Source organism: Haliaeetus leucocephalus, unplaced genomic scaffold (assembly GCF_000737465.1).
Source record: "Haliaeetus leucocephalus isolate CR32 unplaced genomic scaffold, Haliaeetus_leucocephalus-4.0 Scaffold577, whole genome shotgun sequence".
Taxonomy (NCBI): domain Eukaryota; kingdom Metazoa; phylum Chordata; class Aves; order Accipitriformes; family Accipitridae; genus Haliaeetus; species Haliaeetus leucocephalus.
This window is the reverse complement of record NW_010973013.1, coordinates 1,243,860-1,267,896: the sequence shown is the minus strand read 5'-3', so window position 1 is coordinate 1,267,896 and position 24,037 is coordinate 1,243,860. Positions and strand designations below refer to the sequence as shown.

General features: G+C 40.9%; 2 protein-coding genes across 5 annotated transcripts in view; one reads left to right on the top strand and one right to left on the bottom strand.

Annotated features, from left to right (window-relative positions):
- Window positions 1-17,642, top strand: part of TMEM63A (transmembrane protein 63A) — a 61,191-nt gene extending 43,549 nt beyond the window's left edge. For 2 of the 4 annotated variants that reach the window (XR_775030.1, XR_775033.1), the window contains 2 exons: window positions 2,806-2,891; window positions 6,394-6,469. The gene's annotated coding sequence lies outside the window, so the exon portion shown is untranslated. Of the gene's footprint in view, window positions 1-2,805; window positions 2,892-6,393; window positions 6,470-16,802 lie in introns of those variants that run through there. The other 2 variants (XR_775032.1, XR_775031.1) reach the window with 2 other exon arrangements.
- EPHX1 (epoxide hydrolase 1, microsomal (xenobiotic)) lies at window positions 116-23,907 on the bottom strand. Its single transcript, XM_010577720.1, has 9 exons — window positions 23,897-23,907; window positions 12,815-12,999; window positions 10,758-10,938; window positions 8,303-8,530; window positions 7,147-7,276; window positions 6,388-6,602; window positions 3,856-3,964; window positions 2,758-2,883; window positions 116-1,190 (listed from the first exon to the last, which is right to left on the bottom strand). The coding sequence occupies exons 2-9, from the start codon at window positions 12,992-12,994 to the stop codon at window positions 965-967; spliced, it is 1,395 nt and encodes a 464-aa protein (XP_010576022.1). The 5' UTR covers window positions 12,995-12,999; window positions 23,897-23,907; the 3' UTR covers window positions 116-964.
- Between the last annotated feature and the right edge of the window lie 130 nt (window positions 23,908-24,037).

Genomic DNA, 24,037 nt, shown 5'->3' with positions numbered 1-24,037 from the left:
GACCTTTGTAACAGATGCAGTACAGAATCAATAGGTTTTGAATTGATGTTTCTCTTTTATGTCACCAAGCAAAATCTCAGTTATTAAAAAATTTAAAAGAAACACACAGGTATTATTCAAAATTTTAATGCAAGTTTCTTCTAATTTTGGATTAGTCAAATTTTTACTTTTTAGTAAGAATACAGTACCTTGCAGAAGCAGTGCAAAGCCACAGTGTCTTGAGCCTATCCAGGGCTATGATTTTAGCTAAAAGTACAAATTCGGTGCAGAGGTAGCTTGGGCTATAATTATTGCTCCTACTCAGTCCCTCCTTTTGGGGTCTGAGCTACAGGCGCCTGTGTCTTTCTTTCAGCTGTTCCTCACATGTTGCTGTCCCAGGAGCCAAGCGCAGGGGAGCTGAGCTTCCTCACAGCCAGGAAGCAGCTCAACAGCCCAGGCTGGAAGAGAAAAGCAGCCAGCAGCAGCCAGCTGGCCAGTTTAAATGTACTATAGATCATCGATGCTGATTAACCGATGCACTCAGGCAAGTTAGGTCTTGCTAGGCTGTTCCCATTCTTTATGTGAGGAACCTCACATCTACACCAACTCAAGCTTTACTGCTGCTGTGAAAAAAAAGCCTTTCATAACAATAAACTGTTATTAGTTGTAAGGTCTATTTTTCAATTTCAAAGCAAGAGTCAGGAATACTACAGAACAGATTTTACAAGTCTGTGCTTGGGGGAGAAGATAAAGTAATCTTCATGCTACTTTCTTAGCCTAGCTGAACAAAAAACCCCAAAAAAACCAACCCAAAATCCGCAGGTCCCCACAGCAGTATCTCATTGAGATAATACTGCATTCTTCATGCTGTCCTCTCTCACATCTGGTCAAGAATAAGATCTAATTACATGGATTACAGTAGACTTAGTAAGGCCTGTACATGTGCTAAGCTAAAAGCAGTTAACCCTGCTGTTTGTTAGGGGAATTAGTCTCCTTTCTTTCTCCAAAGTTGCTCTTTCTCTACTTTCCCAACAAATTGCAGAATATCTTCAGCAAGAAGTTCAGGTTCCTCCAAAGCTGCAAAGTGGCCACCTCGAGGCATGAAATGGAAGGAAACTATGTTGGTGTATTTCTTCTGGGCCCAAGCCTGGGGTGTGTGCATGACTTCATTAGGGAAGGAGGCAATGCCAGTAGGTACTTGTACTGCGAGCCTGCGAGAAAAGAGGGAATAATTTTAATCTTTCAAATACTTAACTCTGCAAGAAATGGAAAGTCCCAAGGAAATGTTGTTCTTAAACAGTTGGGCACACTGGTGTTAGGCAATTAAAATTTGACTTCCAGATCTTAAATTTGAAGACTAGACAACACTCCCATTCCTGGGAAAAAAAAATTAAAATTTCTGCATACATTGATATTAAGGCAATTCTGCAAGGGATCCAGGGCATGAGAGGTAGAAGCATGGAAACTGAGAAGAGAGCCCTAGGAGGTGGTAGGTATTGAGTTTCCTCATGCTGCATTGAGTGCTCGAGAGTCACGTATTGAGGGGAAAGCACACAATTTGACAAGGGCTGGAGAGAGATGTACAGTGAAGATTACAACTAGAACATGTTGAGCCTGGCAGGACAACTGGAGGGTAGGCAGGGGAAGAATTATGTTGAACTGCTGCAAAGGGGGAGGAGAGGGGAAGAATGATAGAGAGTGAATCTAGACTAGTTCAGAGGAAACATTTCTGAACGTTAAGACTTGACTCTGTAAAGTAGCTCTTGCTTTTAACTGGCACAAATGCACTCTACAAAACATTTTGCACATTAGGGAAACAGGGTAGGGAAGCAATGGGATTTAAGGGGGAAAGTATCTTAGAAAGTGGAATGATCTGGGCTTGTTATAAATAGAGCAACATTTTCTAGGTTTAAATATCCTGTACACATAAGCTGCATTGTCAGCAGTGACAGACTTGAAAATTTAGATATAAAAATTGTTGGACACGTAGCCACTGGAAGCCTGAAAAGAGGGTGCCTAATTTTACATAGGACTTTGAGACTCTTTCCTTTAGGCACATAGAAGCTCATCTCACATAGGCAGAACTGGAGCAGGATACTGCCCACAGTGTAGCCACAACAGCTTCAAGAACTGAGTCAGCTTCCTGGGAGCATCACTTCACAGCTAAATACCACAGCAGTGAGCTGTGGTTGCAGATACCTCAGGGCAGGTTTAAGCCTTCACTAATACTCAAGCTGACACAAGTATATGCAACCAAACTGCTATCTTAAGTGTCTGCACAGCAGGAACATCAGTCTTACTGACTTTCATATTATGCAGTTTGTCAGTATACTGAAGTTGCTTCCAAAGGTAGGACTTAAATCTTTTGCAGAAATAGGCAAACTTTGTCCAGAAAAGTACTAGAACTGCAAACCAAATAAACTATAAACAAAATTGACTGCATGACTCTGTCACAGGCTAATTTAGTAACTGAAGTAAAATCTGGAAGTACTTGTACGTGCTTTTCCCTAGTTAGATACACCATGAACGGGAGGTTGTCAAGCAGTGCCTCCCATCAGATCTCCTGACTGATGGTTCAGGATTCTTACCTAATTACCCTGTTTTCCAAGTGCAACACAGTATATCAACTAACAGACCTGTCCTGCAGAGAAACACTGTGATACAGCATTGCTTTTCCTCAGCACTCAGAAACTTTCAGCAGCTATAAGACATAAGCAACCTGTCTGCAACCATAAAATTAAGTTCAGGGCAAAATATTTAAAGAAAAAAACCACTTACCTGTCATGTTTCTGTGTACCTATCCCCTTCTGCAAATTTTCTTTGTAGAAACGCATTGAGGAGACTATACAGCCTGACACCCAGTAGATCATGATATTGGTGAGCAGATCATCCAGGTTAAACTTCCTGAATAGGTAAGCCCAGAGATTACTTAGTTGGAACTGAATACCATTTTGCATTACTTTTAGCAGGGACTTGACTTTGGTTTGGTTGTAAGAAAAATAAGTTGCAGGAAAAAATAGTTAACTTGGTTAAGAATCGTTGACAGGTGAAGTGTGTTACTCCCCCTCTGTCTGTCAGTGACCAATTAAGCATGTTAAAGGCTTTCAGACACAAACTGGGAAGTGACATTTTAACTCCTACACAGAAGGCAGACTCCAACAAGCACCTTATGCTCCAGCATAGCTTTCTATACTGTCCATAGACTAGGAGGGTAGGAGCAGAAGAGCACACGGAACAGCTTGTGCCATTTATTATTCATAATTTAAAATGCTACCCTAAGCCTTCAGTGGAGCCATCACACCAACATGTGCTGTAAATAGTGCGTGTTTCCTATCAAATTGTTAGCTGTATGCAGTGCAAACATTCTATTAAAATCCATTGTCACTGGACCTTTTCATAACATGCCCCTTCATTCCATTCCTGCCAGGTACCTCAGCAATTTTCAAAGGGGACTTCATCTCAGATTTCCGCTGCACACTAAGAATGATCCTTTATTAGCAAACAGTAGATAGATGAAGCAATACTGATCAATCTAAACCAAATTCATAGAGAGTGAAGTATTAGTATTAAAATGAATCATGAGTTCTGTTTCCCAGCATCTTAATGTAGGTTAAACTTTTGTTTTTCTGTCCTAATGAGATTCTTCCACCTAAGTCAGTTTTTAATACCCAGAAGTTGCAGGCTCTATCTCTTCTCTAGGAGATCAAAGTGGGAAGGGAGTAAGTACATTAGCCTTCACAGCCTAGTTCCTTCTTTGCATGCTGTAGTACAGCACCGCACCTCCCTACGAGATGTGAGGCAACCAATTCAAACTTCTTTAGCTATGACTCTGGGCTTAGTTACCTCATCAAAAATGGCATGAGAGGAAACGCTTACCTCTCTAGTCCTCCATCCTCTAAATTACGGAATTCCAGATCAGTCCATGTAGAAAACTTCTCCAAGATGTATGCAGCCAGTCCTACAGGAGAGTCATTCAAACCACAGCCTGAAAAGGAGGAGGAAAATTTAACTAAAATTGTGGTATCTGACTACTAAACTCAGACTGTTACCTAAGCAGCCCATTATAATACAGGGTAGATAACTTTACAAAGCTGTTCCAGCAGCTGTGTTCTTAAATAAATAAATAAAATAGTAGAACAAGTTGGAGCCATTTATTGTTGAATCATAAACTGATAGTATCTGCAAATCAACAGGCTCTGCATTAGCTCACACTGTATGTTTTTTGAACTGATGTAACAGTATTGGATTTCTGCTGGCTTTTTTTTCTTGTAAGCTAATAAGATTAAGCTCTATGTGCCAAGCAGGGTTTGCTTCCATTAATCTGGAAGCTGTCATTTATTAAACAGCATTATAGGGCCAAACTCCACATGCCTACGCATGACCAGGAGAATCTGCACCATTATCTAACAGCAAAAACATTTTAAGGATTATTAGAAAGTCATTAAGGAAGAGCAAGACCTTACTGAAAGGTCCATCTTCTGAACTAGCAATAGCCAATGGCCTTCATGTAGAACAAGGCTTAATATACTTTTTATAGTTTGTTTTGCTTGGACAGAAAACACACACCTGCACCTGGAACTTTACTAATACATCCTAGTGCTATGAAATACAGGGACCATAAACTGTCCCAGCTCCTCAGAAAAACCTTAGAAAAAGTTTTTCCTGAGCAACAGCAATACATTTGAAGTTCCACCCACGCAACCCAACCTTCCTGAAAGATACCTAACACTACAGCTAGCACAATTTCATCAGTAATTGCTATTTAAACATAATTGAGTTCCAGTTATCAAACAACTAGTATTGGTAACTGAAATACCGAGCGTTTGAAAGAGTTATATTGAGCATGCTTTCCAGATCTGCAGAACTAGACAAGCAATAGCCTGTTCTCATATAGTTACTGTGAACAAAAAAGAGTCCATTGGTTTACATATAGGAAAAATTGACATTGATCCTAAAAGTGCTTTGAATACAGGTGCTGCCTGTTTCAGTCAGTTGAAAATGAACCCACACTCCATGCAGGTTTCCCAAAGAATAAGTGTAAAATCAAATCCATGCAAGCTAGTTTGATCAAAAGCCAACTCTGAAGCAATCAAAAGTGTAGTATTAGCAAGCATAGTATATGTATGTATCAAGAGCCAGAGACAACTTCCTCGCTTAGGACAGCTTGCAGCGTAGCCCTGTACCACCAGAAGTCTCAGGAAGACCGTGGTAGCCTCCATGGCTGTGCTTCTTCCAGCTACCTTACACTCCCGTCTTCAGAGTGTTCTCCCTATGCGAACCTGCCACCCGCCATGCTCCTCTCCTTTGTCCTCAAAATTGCAGGAATGCTCCAGCTCCCAAAACATGAACCAACCACTGGTTCCCAGTCTGCGCAATTTGTTCTGACAGACAACACATTACTGGTAGGGACAAGAATCGGCCAGAAAACCACAGCAGAAGGAGCATGGCTAGGCATCTTTCGGCTACCAGCTTCCCCATCTTTTCTTAAAACACAAAGGGAATGAGAAACTAGTAATGTTTAGAGACCAAAACTCAAAAGAAGCAAAATTATTTAAAAATCCATAAAATTATCATCTTGCCTACACATTTTAAGAATATACCTGGTTCTATAGGTAAGTTTATGAAAAACCATTAAGAAATAGTTTCCTTAGCTATGTTTTTAATAAAATCCAGCAGGGAATTGCTGCTGCATGAAACCAAAATATGTTCAGTATTCTTGACTCAGTTGTCCAATTCAGTTGCAAAAGATATTTTTAAAATAGAAACACTTAATACTCAGATACTTAAAAGCAGTTAAGCAATCTGAGTGACTAGCTCATCTAAGAAAGAACATTCATAGGTACACTTTTTTTTTTCCCCTTGAAAGTCTGCAAGTGATTCAGAACAATGAATGAAAACAAAATTTGATTTTACTTTTCAGGTATTACTTATCTCTATAAATAAGCAACATTGCATGCTGAGACAGCTAAAAGCTTCTTGTAGTTTACATCATTTGAATATGATCCATTCTCTGTGAAGCAACTGTCTTTTGCTCTCAGCATAGCTGCATCTGAAACAGAATTACAGTCGCCAGTGATAGCAGAAGTGGAAAAGTATTAAATAAACTATTTTATTTATGAAAACTGAAAATGAGGTCAGTGGCACTTAGAGCATGCTCAATTCTGATGTGCAGATTTACTGCTTCTGCATGCAAAAGTGAGTGTAATGCGATATACCCGTATGTAACCTTTTGTGACTTGGATACAGAAAAGCCCACCTTTTAAAACCTCTAACCTTCCTACTTCAATTTCCCTGAAAAAAACTGATTTTCTGCATAGTTTAAGCAGTACGGTTTGTTTCTATGAAAGTGCAGCTACAACAAACAGACTAAGTATTCTGAGCTCAAAAGGGATTTTTTGTTTGTTTTACCAACAGTATCAGGCTTTGTAGCCTGTATGTGAGCGTAGCCAGACTCCAACAACATCCTGTAGAGCCCTTTTTTCAAGAAGGGAAACATCCGCCTAACATCTTCATCCTGGAAACCGAAGAGCCCTGGAAGATAGCGGCCCAGCAGAATGGAGACCAGGTGCATGAATCCCATGTTTGTAACTGAGGCTAGATTTAAATGGAGACCTTTCATATGGCTAAAAATAAAAACAGAAGAAGCCCCCACAAATTAACAAAAATCAAATGTGATTCAAAGTTGTTATATTTAAAATGTTGTTATTGACAAAAATGGACATACTTAAATTCTGACCTGCTAATTACATCAAGACTTTAGCTGTACTTTGTGGTGTGGCTTTTCACACAAAAATGACAAGTCAAATGGGCAACTGTCAGTAATGGGCACACAATCCTGGGCACTAAGCCACAAATCCTCCTTTTGTTACAAGTACTTATCCCACTCCAGACCCCCGTGGGGCCGTTACAAAACTACTGCACAACTGTTTGAAAGAACAGGTGTATATATATATCGTGTGTGTGTATATATATATATATATATAAAAAATACAAACTCAAGTATGTAATTTTGGATCACTGCTTAACACTGAGCACTAAAGAGAGAAACTACACAGTGCTCATATGAGGACTTGGACAGGAACTCTCACGTGCACAAGAAACAACTACTCGAAGAATAAAACAGCTTTACATGCCAATCATGCAGCACTGTACCAAAGCAGTACTCACTTGGGAGCTATCTGGGCCAGATTGGTGCAGATGAGCCAGCCCCAGTCACCACCTTGCGCATAGAACTCGTTGAATCCCAGTTTTAGCATCAATTCATAAAAAATAGAAGCAGCACTTACAGAATTAAAGCCTGCATTAAAAAAAGAACACCGTTGCATTAATTCCAGCTACACTTCTGACTGTGCAGCATTTATTCTCCCTATAAGGTAACGTCAACGTTCCTAAAAAGCTACAAGTCCATGTTTCCTTGCCTGTCTGACAGACTATATGGAAGCCCTTGTCACATCCAGGCAAGGTCTGGAGAGCAAGCAGAAACCATGAGGACAAAGTCCAGCCTTTGCTGCAGACTAGTGTTTCCTAACCCCACCAGTTGCTCATGCATTTGCCACCCCTGAGGGGTTGCCAGACTCCCTTTAAACCACAGTCATACTCCAGCTGAGCCCTGTCAGAGGCACTGAGCATTGCCCAGGGCATGTGTTTCCATTTCTACTGTGAGCATAGTCTCATCTTAATGATAATTGGAAACTTTAAGTTTCCACTAGTAATGCATTTCTCCACTTCACTAAACCCTGACCACATAAATCATAACCAGGGAAGTACAGAAAAGCAAACCCAACCTTCCCCACATCATTCGGCTGCACACATAATTAAATACTAAACTCAGTATCACTTTAAATACTACCTTGCTCCAATTTATTGCAGCTTGTGTTTATATAATTCAGAGCACGAGCTGAACAAGCAGGTATTTGGCTGCAATCTACCATGTAGATACATGAATTCATCATGTTTCAACTGTTGCTTGTCACCTACCTGTATAATGCTGTTGAATATGGATTCAAAACACCCAAAAAGGAACTGTAGCGACTTTACTCTTCCTGCTCACCCCCACACAATTAATTGACTCAATTGCAATTCATGAGTTGTCACTTTGTAACTTTTTATAGCCCTCTGTAAATTATCTATACATTGCTCCTAAAACTAATTAATGGTGTCACCTGAAGTCACACTCTTACCTCCCTCTTCCCACATGACACACAGGTTCTTTGCTTCTACACTGGGAAAACAAGAAGTGCTAAGAATTACTGTTCTGCTAACAGGGGCTATCTCACTGTGAGACTAGGATTGTATTAGTTCAGTTTCTTCTCATACATCGTACCTTTTTTGTGGGGTGCTTCTGAGAAACCATAACCAGGGATAGATGGGCAAATGACTTCAAAAATGTGTTCATCACTGAGGCCATGGCTTGCAGGATCCGTCAGGAGAGGGATGATTTTGTAAAACTCGTAAAATGAGCCAGGCCAACCATGAACCATTAATAATGGCTTTGCAGACTGGCCTTCAGGCAAATGAGGAGGCTTTACGTGAACAAAATGGATATCAATGCCTGTAAAAAGAAAATAATTAATTAACATGCCCAAATTTACCATGACACTGAAACTAATCACAGAACAGATTATGAATAAATCTTTTCTGAAGTCCTTTTTTGGTGAGCATGCAAACACACTGCACTTCTCTGGATCCACTTTCCAAGGACCTTAAAGTACTTTATAATGGGCAATTAAGCATCACAGCAGCCAAATGAGGTTGGCATATTTCTGTTTTAAAATAAATTGCCAAACTAAGACATAGAAGTGAAGCAATCTACTAACGGTAACATAGTGACTCACACAGCTTAAAGGCAGAAGAGATGATTACATCATTTAGTCCAAGTGCCCTTAAATTTTACCCAAATATCCCTATGTGGCACCAGATAGGCTTCAGTCAACCACAGATTTTTCTTCCTGAAGGGCATACAATTGCAACTTGAAGGCATCAAGAGATAGGGAATCCATCATAACTAGCAGCTGTTTATTTGGGGGCATTAATCACTTTCCTTGTTTTGTGCATGCCTTACTTTCCATTTGAACATGTCTGGCTTCTGTATCCAGCCATTGATCCTAATGTTAAAGCAAAAGGAATGTAAAAAGCCTTCAGTAATTATTCTCTGTCTGTGGAGGCCTCCTGTAGTCAAATCACATATCTTAACTGCTGATAAACCAGTTGTGCTGAATCAAGGATTTGAAAAAATGCCTTGCTAGAAGAGAGTTAAAGTGTTCAATTTTGTAGTTCTTTTCTACCTTTTGTCTAAAGCTTTCAGTATCTCTTTAAGTGAGTAAACCCAAACAGGAAACTATGTTCTAGTACCAGTCTCCTTCACTGTTAAGTAAAAAGGTTAAAATTGCAGTCCTATTTCCTTTGTGATCCTTACAATATGTAAGCAGTAGGCTTCACACAGCGCTGCACTAGTTGCTTCAGGTGAAATGCTTTTCCTCAAACCCATTCAGGGCTTTGCTTTCCAGGAAACAATAATTTGCTCTTAGTAGAGCCTAAACACCTCACTTGATATATTTAAGCACATTTACTGACACCATCTCCAGCTCACCAGCAATTGCACCTTCTTTCACTGACTGAGATTTCCCCATCCTTGACAATTCTGCAGATTTCTGTATTCTCTGAGAAACTTTCAAGGGATGACAGAAGCTAAGAATCTGATATACAGCATATTTGATCTTGTCTTTTCATGTGTCCTCTCTGTAGTAATCATTCCTAACGTTGAAATTTCTCTTCCTATTGCTATACATAGTGCATTGTCCTTAGCTTCTTCTGCCTTTCTTGTCTCAGATGATACTTTTTTTTTCTTTTTTTAAGGGAAGACCTTTTGCTTTTATCTTTTTCAGCACTAACCATGTTGTACACATTTAAATAAAATCTTTACATTCTAACCACTATGTAACAACTGCTTACTGTCCCAAATCCGTTTTAAATATTATGGTGAATTGCCCCATTTGAAATAACGTACAATTATGGGTGCAAGTAAAAACATAATAGCGTAATCTCAAGCTTGAATTTTGCCATCATGTGAAACAATTGCCTGCTTTGCTCTAAATCTACAACTGTACTGTCAGATAACCCAAGCACAACCCTAATTCAAGCATTTAAAACGTCCAGTTTGACCAAGCTCCAGCACCAGCAGATCTTAGCTGAATGACCTCTTCCAAAGGCATCTGTGCTTTGAATGGAAAGACAAACCATTCACTCACACCTGGCAGCACGTCAACCCCAAGGGAAAGGCATTCTATGTTTCTAGGCCTATGAATTCTTGAAACAGTGCAGCAGAGCGCATCTGCCCTGCCAAGCAGGGACAACCTGAGCAGCCAGCACACCCAGCTGAGGAGGGCTGCCAGGCTGATGGCATCACCATGACAGCAGCAGCTGGGGAACTACATGGAGCAAGAGGAGGCATCTGTGGGTATTTTTGCATGATTGCATGCGAGTCAGGGGACATGTGTACATCTTAAGATCCAGTTCTGTTTCAAAATGCCTGTGCTTGGTTCCTGTTAACACCAGCTGACAATCCATCCATGCACAAGGGAATTCCATTTGTCATTCCTTGTCCTAAAGGCTTCAGGAGTTTCTTGCTGCTTGAGCAGCAGTGCCAATGATCCACGCCATGGCAGCCAGGGAGGGAAGGCCCATGTGACACAACCATAGAATTCTTACCACTGAGATCCCTTGTAGACAAGGATAATGTATTACTGTTTGCTTATTTTTTAAGGGAAAAAGCCACACACCTTGAATCTTAGTTTTGAATTGTGGGTACTTGTTGAGGACTTCAACTTGTTTCTTCCAATTGAACTGGTTTTTCCAGTAGGAGACAACCTTCCTGAGATACGCCGAGTTAGTCCCATAATGGAAGAAACTGTTCTCCAGTGGCTCAGTGAATCGAGCCTGGTCAAGTCTCCTAAATAAGTCCTATAGGGAAAAAGAAAGAAGAGACATTACAAGCACTTGTGTCTGCCATCTTGTACTCCACTGTACATGGTTTCTAGTTATTCCCAACCCAAGTGAAAAGAGAACAATGAATATAACATCTCTAATGACACCTGTGCATTTTGCTGATGCTCCACCAGCTGTTCCAATTCTTTTTCTCCTCCAGATGGCCTCCTTCCTCTTCCATTTACAGCTGTTCTTAACACTCCCTGTTTTTGCAGGGCTGGCTAACCTGTTTGCCAGGCTGATAACCACAGAGGACAACACGCTCTTCTGACAGTACTGTGGCTTCACAGTTTAAGCCTTGTTGCCTTTCCGTGGTACTTTGCTCCCCAGGTTACCCAAGAGCCCAACATCACAATCAATGCATGGATCTGGCCCAACCCTTTTGCTCTCCTTCCCAAACTAAGGGGCTGGATGTCTTCCTTGGGAAACTGAGGGATTTTGCATGGCCACAAAGTTGGTGAAACTAGACTGGAATTAAAAGTTTCCCAATCTAAAATAACTATGAAAGTGACCTTCCCACTGCACTTCAAGATTACAGGGAATGCCAATGATACTGCAGAATCAGTTCAAAATCACTCAGCAGGGAAGGACAGCCAAGAGCCCCTTCCTACTGTGAACAGAACCACAGAATAGTTGAGGGTGGAAGGCAGGTCTGGAAATCTAATCCCACTCAAACCTCTGCAGGGTTTAAACCTGAACAGCATTTTCTAATATAGCAATAGAGATAGCTCTCACCCTAAGATGAGTTAGGTGTATGTGCTGGCTCATGCCTCGCACTGCACGGGCAGTCTCAGTCTAGGCAAGATGTTGGTATGTAAGCTCACTGTTCTGGCATTTAACACGTGTACAGAAAGCATGGATTTTTAAATTAAGTTTTTAACATGTCTTTACATACATGCTTTTTGTCCATGCTCAACACCTTTTAAAAAATGTTTTAGTAATGTACACTAGTGTAACTTTTAACTCCTAGTTTATGTAAGAATATATTTAGAAACAGAGTTTTCTACCAATGGATTATGTTGCAATAGCTGTCATAATACAGCATTGCATGTTTCAAAAACATCTCTAAGTTAGAAATTATCTAGCTTTGTGTCTGCAGTGTAAGGGGGAAACATATTGAAGATCAATGTCCATTGATACTACTAAGGAGGGCAAACAAAGTGTTAAAAAACCCAGGCCTTACTGAGAAAATAGGAATCCATTATACATGAATAATATGAGCAATCCCATGAGTACTGTTGGAACCACTACTCCACACAGATCTGTGAAATTGCACAATCCCTGGCTTAAACACACAGAACCAAAATCTTGCTATCTAACAAATTCTGCGACGTATGTGTTTACTGTAATTACCGCTGTGGTATTAGTGTTGACCAAATTAGATCATTAATTACAGAAGAATCAGCATCCAACACAGCTGCAAACATAAAGCAGTCAAGAAAATGAGATACTCGTAATTGCTTTTGAAAGAAAAAAAGAAAAAAAAAAAGACAAAAGACATTATTCTTATTCTGGTCTACACAATCAAACTGAGGAAGGTGCACAAACAGGAACACAGAGTTGAGTAATCTGTAAGAAGATTTTTATGTTTATTAGGCTTTACAGAGTATGTTTATTTACTAGCAATCTTGCAACAGCCAGCTGAGAACAAAATTGTATAGCAGGATGTGAAATCTGCCTATCCATACCTATCTTCTGAAGTACTGAAAAATCCCTTCCCCCAAGTCCTGAACATCATTACTCATTCTCATAAATGTAACTATGGGTTCAATTTAAAAATTACTTCCAAACAAGTTCTGCATTTATTTAGCCATTTCTTTCTTCTCTCTCCCCAGTATAGAGATTTGCTTACGCTCAGCTCTTCTTCTGTAGTTTCCACCTTAAATGGCCAAATAGTTGTATCTTCTTCAGTGTCAGGCTTTTGTCCCTTGCCCCACCATCCATTTTTGAAGGGTAATGTCTCTTCTTTCTTCTTGGAAAGTAAGAAGTAGATGATGACTGTCCCCAGAACCAGGAATACTTCAAGCAGCATAATGCCTGCAAGAGAAGAACAGAACTCTGGTAAGCCCAATCAGATAGTTCAGACACGTGACATACTTTGTAAAGACTACAGAGGTTTACTTGCTTTTAAAGATAGGATTCGATCTACATGGTGTTCTGTCACTCACAGGACATCAACACTTCTGTAGAATTTCAGAAATAGGATGTTTTAACCTACGCAACTTAAATGGGGAGGAATTAAATGTTTTGCATAAAAGACATTTAGTAAAAACAGAACTGAAAGCAAGTCAAGAGATCTCATGGCTTGGTAATTAAATAGTCCTCTGATTAAACACGTCACGTTGGCTTCCTCAGTGGCCACTGATTGCTGCTAAACTTCAACAGTAAAGGAGGTGACTGTGGATATTACTCAAGTTTAATGCTTTCTCTTCCTCTGAAGCTCTAGATTTCCCACAAATTCCAAAGCAGAGCATTTCTTCAGTAAGGCTCACATATCTATTGTTACAGATTTGGAAGGAAAAAACCTGCAAGACATATATAGAGAATAAAAAGTGAAGAGCCTTAGTGAAACCACCTTGTATCCCCCAATCAGCCTGGGGGAGTGGGGCAGGGATATATTTACATAACCCTTGAACAGCAGTACAAAGGGTAGAAGGACCTTCCCTTTCTTTCTCCCCCTGAACTGTTTTAAAGAAAAAACAAAAGACCACATGCATGGTCTCGTGGCTCTAAAACGACTTTCCGCAAGTAATAAAATTCCGTCAAAGTGAAGAACAACCTGATTTCACAGCATATCTGCATAACCCAACTGCAGGGCTGTTTTGCTTTAGTCAAACAGAACACCTTAACAAAAAAAAAAAAAAAAAAGGCAGAAAAAAATAAGTTACTCAGACTCTCTTTACTAATTAATGTTTTCAAGCATCCCTTTAAGTATGAGAAATGTTTGTAAGGTGGTTTGGGGAACAGTACTGTCATCATTTTAATGCATAATTTTAAAGAATGTCATGTTTCAAACACTCAATTGCTGGGGAATTGATAAGACATGAAGTATTTCAAAACTTCTATAGGGCAAGCATTGTTTACAACACAGAACGGTCTTCATTCTCTCCAGAGCTGGAAAGTTTTGTTAGTTTTGCTGCTGCAGAGTAATCTGATGCTCTGAAATTGCTCAAAGATATTCTTGGATCAAAACAGGAATTGTAACACAAATTAACGGGAGTTCACATGATTATAACAGGAGTAAATTGACCTGCCTTGTAAGTGCCTTTATGTGACAGGACACGTTTTAGTCAACCTCTTGAGTTTAATTTCTAATGCCTGACAATCAATAAATAAAATGGTCAGAATAAGCACCCACTAAAACATTTGTATACAAGTCAGGCACTATGCAGATAGAACAGCAAGCTACAAAAATTTATTGCTTAGACATGCAAGTGCTACAGCCTTAAAAAGTGACCTAAAATTCCTTAATCCTCAGAGGCTGGAGAAATGGGAATGATAGGCACTGAAAGAACTTGATCTGTTCATTTGTTTCACTGGTCCTTCCATAATTTCTGTTGTTTGAGGAGGTGCTAGTTTTTCTCCACAATGTTCTCTGGAGCACAAGACAACAATCTTTTCCCACCTCCGCCATGCTCAGGCCATAACTTACCCCTGAATTAAAAAGTTTGTCCAATTTCAGCTTGCCTCAACACATAAACCAATGCAGTCTAGGAGCCTCCAGAGCACAATTAAATTTTACTGCAGAGCAGAACTGGAGGGGCTTTTAGAAACCTCAAAGCACTTTACATAGAAATAATACCTACCACAGTATTTAATAGCATTTCTATTACTAAGTCTTAACAGAGAAGAACAGCAACTTCCCTGAAATCACAGCACAACTCAGGCCATGTCTAGACTACAAAGGTTCACCAGCATAACTATGTAAACACTACAATATGAAAAAATCAAACTCTTGGCCAACTTCAGTATGTTTACAAAGGCCCACGACAAACAGCCGTGCCAAAAGAAAAGAGAGCTGCTGTCAGTGCCAGCCCCGTTGTTCAGGCAGGATGGCTGTGGTACCTAGAAAAACAGAGGACTCTTTCTCTGTATCAGCCCCATTGCCTCTGTCGACACGGTGACAGAGGCACAGTGCCTAACACAGAACTGCTTTACACAGGAACAGAATCCTAGCCCATTCTCCAGCAAGAAACTCGTATGTCCTAAGTCACTGGAGTACCCAGATCTACAAAAACATTTCTCCTTCCCCCATCTGCTCTCAAGGAGACTTGAGAAATCATCATTTTTGCAGCAGAAGACATGGGAGGCATTGTGTGCAAACACATGCATTTGCCCTGGACTGTGTGTACAAAGAACTCGCGATGTGAAAAGATAGCCATTTTTGCAATTAATTCCAAACAGACATTAGGATGAGCTTGTTTACAATCCAGCAATAAGCATGAAAATCAATTTCAGGTCTCACAAAAGTTCTGTCTTCTATTGCAGAGAATTGGGACCAGTGACAAATTGATTTGCATGAGATGTCATTTTGACTTGGAAGAAGCTGTCTCTGACACTGGTTGGATTATTTTTTGCTAACAGAGAGAGATCCCAAGTTGCTCTCTATATTCAATCTCTCTCAGTTCCGTTGAAAATGCCTGTAAAATTCCTAATTACAACAAACACAGGGGCCTAAAGCCCCAACTAGGCTACATTTTCTTCTGACTGCACAGGAGGAAGAGAAAGGGCAAAGTGCGTCAGCAGTATATTAACTTGCACCAGTTCATAGCACACTCAAAGGGATTGTTTTGCTAGTGATGAGTTACTGGAACGCAGCATGCTCCTACCAACCTCTCCAGCCTGTGCTGAGAGGAAACCACTTAGAGCAAATGCACTCAATGATTTCCCAAGTTTGCTATTCAAGCTAGTTCTCTAAAACTCCCGTGTGTTATTTGAACAGCATAAAGCAGCCTCAGTCATGACGCACCTGCACCAGAATTTCCTCTGCTAATCACTACTGAGCTCTTATGAGATGGCACTTATTAGCCCCTTACATTTGTTCTATGATACAGCCATACAGGACCATGAATGTGGAAGGACAAACAGGCACAATAAAACTTTTCTATACTTAGAGTTTTCAGAGATTTAAAGAAAAAAGTGCTGGTGTTTTTATTCTCTGAAGTCTCTCGATGCAACCGTGCTGGCATGTTGCCTTTAAAAATGACTACTTCAAAGGGAGTTCATGTTTTGCTTTGGCTTTTTCCTCTTTCTATGCGACCAAAGGCAAGACCTTAGAAGGAAATATTTCCATTTATTCCATGGTCAAGTACTTAAGACTCCAAGACTTTGCTGTACCCCAGGGTGGATATTGTTCGTAGACAGCACTTAAATACCTTAGACAGTACTTTTATCCTAAAGACCCCAAGGAAGAATGTTTTTGTTTTGCTACTTTAAAAACATGTTTTGAAAGAAAGCGTGATGGATTCAGTAAATAGCCCAAAACCTAGCTCCTCTTGAAGAAAGCCAAGTGCATCTCAAGAAACACGTTGATTTGCAAGAAAACCCCCAAACTTTCTTACAGTATCTTAATGCTGCTTGTTGAAAACACTCTTGTTTTTCAGCATTTTTTGCATTTTGATTTGCTCTGTCCTCTGTTTGCGCACTAACAGCAGAGGAGCAAAGCAATTATTATTTACATCAAAGCTATGTCCTGTGTCATGCCCTGTCTTCATCAGCACCCAGTAACAGATGCCCTGGAGAACAGTGCTATTTATTTTTTAGAGAGGTCATCTATGAAATGGCTTAATGGTAAAATCCCCATCTTGTCCTACTAGTAATCATTCACCTTTCCCTTGCAGCATTAGAATCTATCTGAAACATGTTACTGGAGAAATAAGCAACTGGGAAGACTTTCAACCTAACTTCTAGAAACCTGTTTTGGCCCAAACACTATGCAACCAAGCTATTACGGCTTGAATGATGCACAAAACCCACAACTCCGAGTCGTGCTATTAAACCATATCAGTGCAAACCAGCTAGAGCATGGGTGATGCAAAAGCTCTAAGAGACCATGCTGCTTTCAGACACATGCCAAAGGTGATCATGGCTTAGAGTTAATTACATTTTCTCTCCAGGGTCGGTTTACTAGCAGACTACAAGGTAGCTCAGAGCGCTTAGCACGCTCTGACACTGTTAGATACAAGGTTTATTGATTAATAATTACTCTGCAGGAGAAATAACAGCTCAATTTAGAAGTGGTGTTTCCATTTATTTTTGTTCTGTTACATAAACTCCCCCATTAGGTTTTACTGAAAAGGCACCCCTCTGCCGCAGCGTCTTTGTTTACAGATCAGTTTGCCTGAAGAGCAGCAATTGCAGGTTACTCCTCCCAACAGATCTGAAGGAAAACAACACACTGAAGGACTTAAAAAACCTCATGAAACCTGTAACAGGGTCCCCTAGCACTGACAGCCTATAAGGGACTAAGACGTGGCACAGTCCCAGAAGCTTCACCCTCAGTCCATGTCCTACCATCTCCGGGCATTACTTTTTTGTCATTATGTAGCACCAGAAACAGAGAGAAAACCATGAAGACATATGTGTAAGAAAAGCTTCCTATTTGTGTAGTTTATGGAGCATTATGACAACCTTCAAAATAGCTTAGCAACACAGGAATTGCTTTGCATACAACTGATAACATCTCCCAGGTGAGCATAAAATGATACATTAACATTGTAGGGAAGGAGGAGAGGTAGGCATCGGATGAAATAAAGCATCCTACGCAGGGAAGCAAATCAAAGACAGGAAATAGAAATCCAATAGAGTTTCTGGCTTGTCTCGATAAGAAATTTACCATTTACATTTTTTATTGCCATAGGGAGGTGGTGCACAATGCTATCTCCAAAACAGCAGGAAGAGATATCATTCTGTTCCACAATCTTTTTCTAGACTGTTCACAATCAGGAATCAGCCAGCAGGAACCTAACTAGAAGACTACAACCAAGGAAAGGGGTCACCTCCCCAAAGAAGGAGAAGCCATGCTCTCTCTCCCAGGGGAACGGTCAGGCCTCTCCCAGGAGCGGGGCACACCGCACCTGGGACAGGGTTGGGGGTGCGCCTCCATCACCACAGAGAACGCCCCATGCCTGCGGCAGTGAGGCACTGCTCCTTTGCAGCTCTTCATCTGCTCGGCCCCTTGGACAACTGTAACAATCGACGAAGAGCTAATTAAAGGCTCTGGAGGTACCCGTATGCATCACCCAGAACTCGTACTTAGGGCAGTCAGTCCCAGAGGCACTTCATTCCAGGGGAGCAGCTGAGTACCTTATACAACATATTCCCACCTAGTTTTTCCCTACGATACAGTGACCATCAGGTGGTATCATCTCTTCAGTACTACACTGAAATCCAACATGCACTGAGACCCAAGCCTAGCTAAGCAAAAAAGGAAAGTAATATGGGACTAAGTTCACTGTTACCCACTTTGCCTCACCCAAAGGAGGCATATTTATGCAACCACTGGCCAGTCAAAGCTCATCTCACAATCATAATTTAAAATACTGCACGCCACATCTTTTAAGAGGAAAATACTCAATTTACAAGAACACATATTTAAGCGCCACTGCGTGCTCTTTCAAATCCAAGCCCAACATATTCTTATGTGCTTCTTAAAAACATGTCTTATTTATCTCAATTTTCCTTACTTTGCTTCTATTATGCTTGAACAAACCCACTTCCTTCAGAGAGTCTAAAAAAAGCCTGTGGGCTGCATAAATGCAAACTGGCAGAATCCGACCTAGGATCTGTGTGATACCTGTTAGTGTGACCTAAAGACTATGTGCAGGATTCAGGGGAAAGGAGATCTACTCTCCATCTGCAATCATTTCTGTTTAGGACTCTACAGACAGAAGAGCTGCTAAAGGATTCTTAAATCAGCACTGTTCAGTCACAATAATTAAGGGTGAAAGAACTGTTTAAAATTTCACAAGAATGCATTTGATAGCTACAACATTAAGGTTAGATCATGCAGATTTTATCCTATTTATCCTATCCAGCCTTTAGCCTATTTAATGACCCTCAAATTCCAACAACAGTAACAGAGGTTTTTCTGCACGAACGCAGAGAAGCAACAGAAGCCTGGCATCCAACCTGGGGGTGAACACAGCTGAAAGATGGGTCTCCTAGACAGACCTCTCTCAAATCGCATGTTACAGTTAAAAAAGGGAAGGATATCATGCCAGTAAAAAAGTTTTTAAAACAGTTCGTAGCTACTGTTCAGCCAACTAAGTGACACAGTCCAATAAAATAGACTCCAAAGAAGATCTCAAGCTTTACTTCACATTTAATTTCAAATGTCTGAAAAGAAATTACAAATAGCACATTGTTCTGTTTTGCCTTCCACCAGAGTTTCTAGCAATAACGAGATGAATCTCCTCATCCTATGCCAGCATCTGCATTTTACAGAGGGGTAGAAAAAAGTGCACGTGAACCAAAAGACTGAGATATTACAGATAAGGAAATGAGATCGAGGTAATTGTTCCTCATGCCTTAAAGGAAATTGAGGCACTATTTTTAGCTTCACTAAATCCTCAAGTACTAAAGAGTAAAAGGTTGCCTTCCTCCCCTGCAATGGTATTATGGCCAGTGTTTTGCCCAGTCTGATCTCTAGATAAGACTCGGATTCATCCCATACTGCTTGGTGGTACAGCACAGCATGTGTCCTTCTGTTTACTGTGGGATTTTCCATTAGTCTAATTTTCTTAAGATTCTTCCATGAAATCAGAGAGGGAAAGATCATCTTTAACTAGCAGCTTTACAAGCTTTTTGTATTAGTGCTGTCAGAAAATTGTGTTACTAAAGCCTTTAATTATTAACACATGCAGAATTGACTTGTATGCAGTGCCTTAGAGGGGAAGGAAAAAAAAAAAAAAAGAGTGCAAACAGTTTGAAATCTTGCACTCCAAAGTATGTAAGAACAAAGTACATAACAATCTTTCAGTTAAAAGAAGGTGCGGAGATGGAAATGATGAATATAAAGATTGCAAAGAAAATTTCTGACAATCTGCAAGACAGTAAGAGGAGGTGCATGCTGTAAATTTAAATTAGGATCATGACTCCAAGTAGTAAGGGCAGCATGAACAAAAACATGTATGAGTGTAAAAAAAAATTTTTTTTTTTAATAAATTGTGACTATGGAAACAGGAAGAAACTTGTTATCTCTCTATGAAGACTTCATTCTCAAAGAGAAAAAGAACTTTGAATGATGAGAGAGGAGGGGAACAGATGGTAGTCATCATTTTCTGTCAAATAACTGCAACACCAAAAGGATGTGCCAGAGTAAACATGTAACAAGAACAATTCTTACTACATCTCTCAATAACCACTAAATATTTAAGTTCTCTTTGTATTTAAGGGCTTCATCTAGAAAAGTGCACTACCTGTACCCACCAGATTAGAGCAATTAACACTCACAATGAAGCAGCCAAGAGGACAAAGTCCTTCAACAGAGCTTTATTTTTGATTCATAATACATAGTGATTTAACCTGAGAGACTCATCTTCTATTAGACAGCAGAGCATACCCAGGGTACAGATGCAGTGGGCAGCCAGGGCATACAGAACAAACTGATAGCGCAATAGTTACGTCTTCATTGCAGAGTTCAAAAGAAGAAAAAAAAAAAATCAACTGCTGAAGTGCAATAACTATGAGAAGAATTGCTCGAGGTAGAGAAAGAACAAAAAAAATTAGTTTGCTGAGCCTTTACTTGTCTTGTGGATTACACCTAATCATCTCCAACAGAGATGTTTCAAAAAAAAGTTGGGAGGAATGTTGGAGAACAGCTCACTTCTGAAATCTAGAAAACAGCTCTTGTTCTTTACCCCAGTAGGATCCCTCCATAAACATGATCACAGATAATTTCCTCATTCTGGCAAATGCAGTAGAAGACGGCATCATACACTATTGAAAAAAGCAACTAACAAAGCATCCCAGCCCTGCCAATCAGAAAGCATTTAATCAATAACAATATGCTTAAACACATATTAAAGCCAATAATGCTGCTTTAAAAAAAAAAAACAAAAACAAAAAAAACAAACAGAAAACCCAGGGTATATTCAAATCATTGTGTTAGCCATCCTGCTACATCTAGTATGACCAAGATATTAAAGCAAATGCCATTTTAGAAGTAGATTTTTGTGCTTTACTATTTACGTAAATACCCATTTACACACACAATGATGTTTTTAATTAAAAATAATGTGTTCAGAGGAAGAATCCAGGACTTCTTCAGTAGTAGTATTCAGAAGGGAAAAAGTATTTTCAGCATTAATTACAAGCAGACCAAAGCTCTTCAGAGAGAAGCAAGACACACTGCTTTCCAAGTACCTTTTCTTTAGGGACTTACACAGTAATTAAAGATCTATTTGCCACATTTGGAACTTGTGCATTAAAGACGACTGCCCTGGTTCTGGGATTGTGTGTTTGAGCCTGCACTCTTGCAGGCTCAACAAAGCAGTGCACACTCTACCACAAAGGTAAGACTTTACCTCTGCTCATCTGGCCACAAAATTTGAATACTCCCGACTATAATACAAGAAACGTGCACAGGAATATGTAAGATAATCAATTCATTTTGCCTAGAGCTATAAGCTATACTTCACCTACCACCCCCATCCCTGCTTTGCTACTTCTCCACTGACAAATTACTTGACAAACTATTACTGAAGAAACAAGAATTTCTGGGAGTATTACCATTCTGGAATTATTACCCCAAACCTTTTTATTTACCTGTTGTAATTACTTAGAACAAATTGGCCATGTATATATTCTAAGAAGCCTGAACTTGTTTCACAGTGCTTGCCATACTAAAACATTGCAGTTCTATGTCTAAAAATACTAGGTAAGTCTGAAAGCTTTGCTGAAACCCCAGATGAACAAACAGGCTGAGAACATGGTATTGCCCTACAGAATGACCAAATACAAGAAGTATAGTAGATCAACAGGGGGGGGGAAAAGGCCTTTTAAACACCTAGTAATCCAAAACCTATTTTGGGCAATTCATACAGACAAATTGCATGTGGATTCTGGCTGCACTGGTTATTACCAACTGTGCTCTATTTTGAATTATTTACCTCAACACCATGATCGCCCCTATGAAAAAAATAACAAAATTTGGAAGAAATAACAAACAAGCAGAGTTTAAGCAAATCATACACAAGTTTTTATATATGAATTCAGACTGGAAAAGATGTAGAACAAAGAGTCATGAACTTGGCACTGTGCCAGGATGTTTCCCACAAAGACTTCAGCTCTGACAAATATCTAATCCTTGTCCTTGGACAACTTCAACTGGGGATTGATTTTCAAAGCTGCCTAATTGCTTTTGGTGCCTATCTTCCATCGATTTTCAGTAAGCATTAGCAATTTGTGCACTCAAGTCTCAGCTTACTCAAGCTTACTTCAGACAAGAGTAATATCCGTTTCGGAGGAGAAGCACAGCATCTCAAAAGAATAGTGCCAATCAAAATATTAACCCCACATTTGTGGCTGTGTAAGTAAGTTTGAGACAGTGGCTTCTGAGACTGATCCTACCTCACAGGTTTACCTACAATAGCTAGGAACGTTCTCTTATTTTAGATAAAGCTATGCTATCTATGAAAATAAGGGAAGAGAAAGCAGCCTAATTCAATAGAATTGGAAAATTAAGTCATGTACTTGATTATGATATGTTTTAACTGCAAGGCAAAGTCAAAATCCCAACTGAATTCTGACAAACAGCCAAAATTGAGGAGCGGGTGCGTCATTTGCTTAGTCTTTGCAGATTGCTCAGTTATGCAACAAAATACGGTCATCAAACTTAAAAGGTTTTCTACTCATCTCTAAAATCCTTGTTCAGCAAAGGGAACTATGTACATGGTACTCGTTCAAACAATTTTCAGGTTTGGCAAATGACCCATAAACCAAAAAAAAAAGTTCAATTTCATATCCCCACTGAGATGAGTAAAAAAACCCAAACCAAAACCAGACTAAACCATTTATATGCCAATAGTTAAAGCCACTTACTCTAACTAAACCAGGAAACCTGGCCAGACTCCCAATGAACGCTAAATAAAATTGTTGTTTCCATAACTATCGTCAGCAGTAAGGCCAGCTTATCAGGAACCTTAAACTGGTCAAACAACCTTGTCTCCAGCAAGCTGTCAGGGAATGTCACGTCTACTCTCTCCCCAGAAAAAGCTGATTAGGGCCTTCCTGTTCCCAAAAATCAACCCAGAAATCCCCGCCCGGCCCACTGCTATTATTCAGACTTTAATAAACACCCATTGTTAGTAATATTTTGATACTACCAGCTGGCAGAGGGGCACACACCCTTTAAAACAATGGTATTTGAGGCACGTAGGCGCAGAGCCCACTTTCAACGGCCCCCGCTCCCTCTCTCTCGGTGTCCGACGCCGGCGGGCTTCGGCAGGAGACGCCGCACACAGAACAACCTGTAAAAGTAATTTCGTTCACTGGACGGAAGGTTCAGGCCAGCGCTCTCGCTTCGCTCCCTCTTCCCTCAGCTGCCTACCGCCGAGGTTAGGAGGGCAGAGGCACCATTTCACTCCCCCGGGGGCAGGGAACTTCACAAACACGCCAAAGTCCCCGACCGCAGCTGCGCGGCATTGCCCTCAGCTTCGTCCGCCGCGGTGGGGGGGGCTCTCCCCGGGGGCTCCCCCCCTCAGCCGCCCGGTAACGGCCGCCGGAGACCAGGACCCCCGCCCGGCCGCCGCTAGGCGAGCGGGACGAAAGCCGAAACGCGCGTTAAACGCTGCGGGTGTCTCGCCGGGCAGCTGCGGTAAGGCACGACCCCACCGCTGAGGGGATTCGCGCCTCTCCCCTCAGGCGCAAGGAGCAACGCCGCGCGGGCTTCCCCTCGCGCCCCACCCGGCAACCGCCCGCCCGGCGCCGTTACCTGCCGCGGCCGGAGCGGGAACCCGGACGGCGCACGCCTCGCCTGGCCTCGCCTCGCCGCCGGGGCCGCCCACCCGCACGCCGGGAGAGGGACACGGTGCCGGCCGGGCCCCTCCGTCCGCGGCCCGCTGGGAGATGTAGT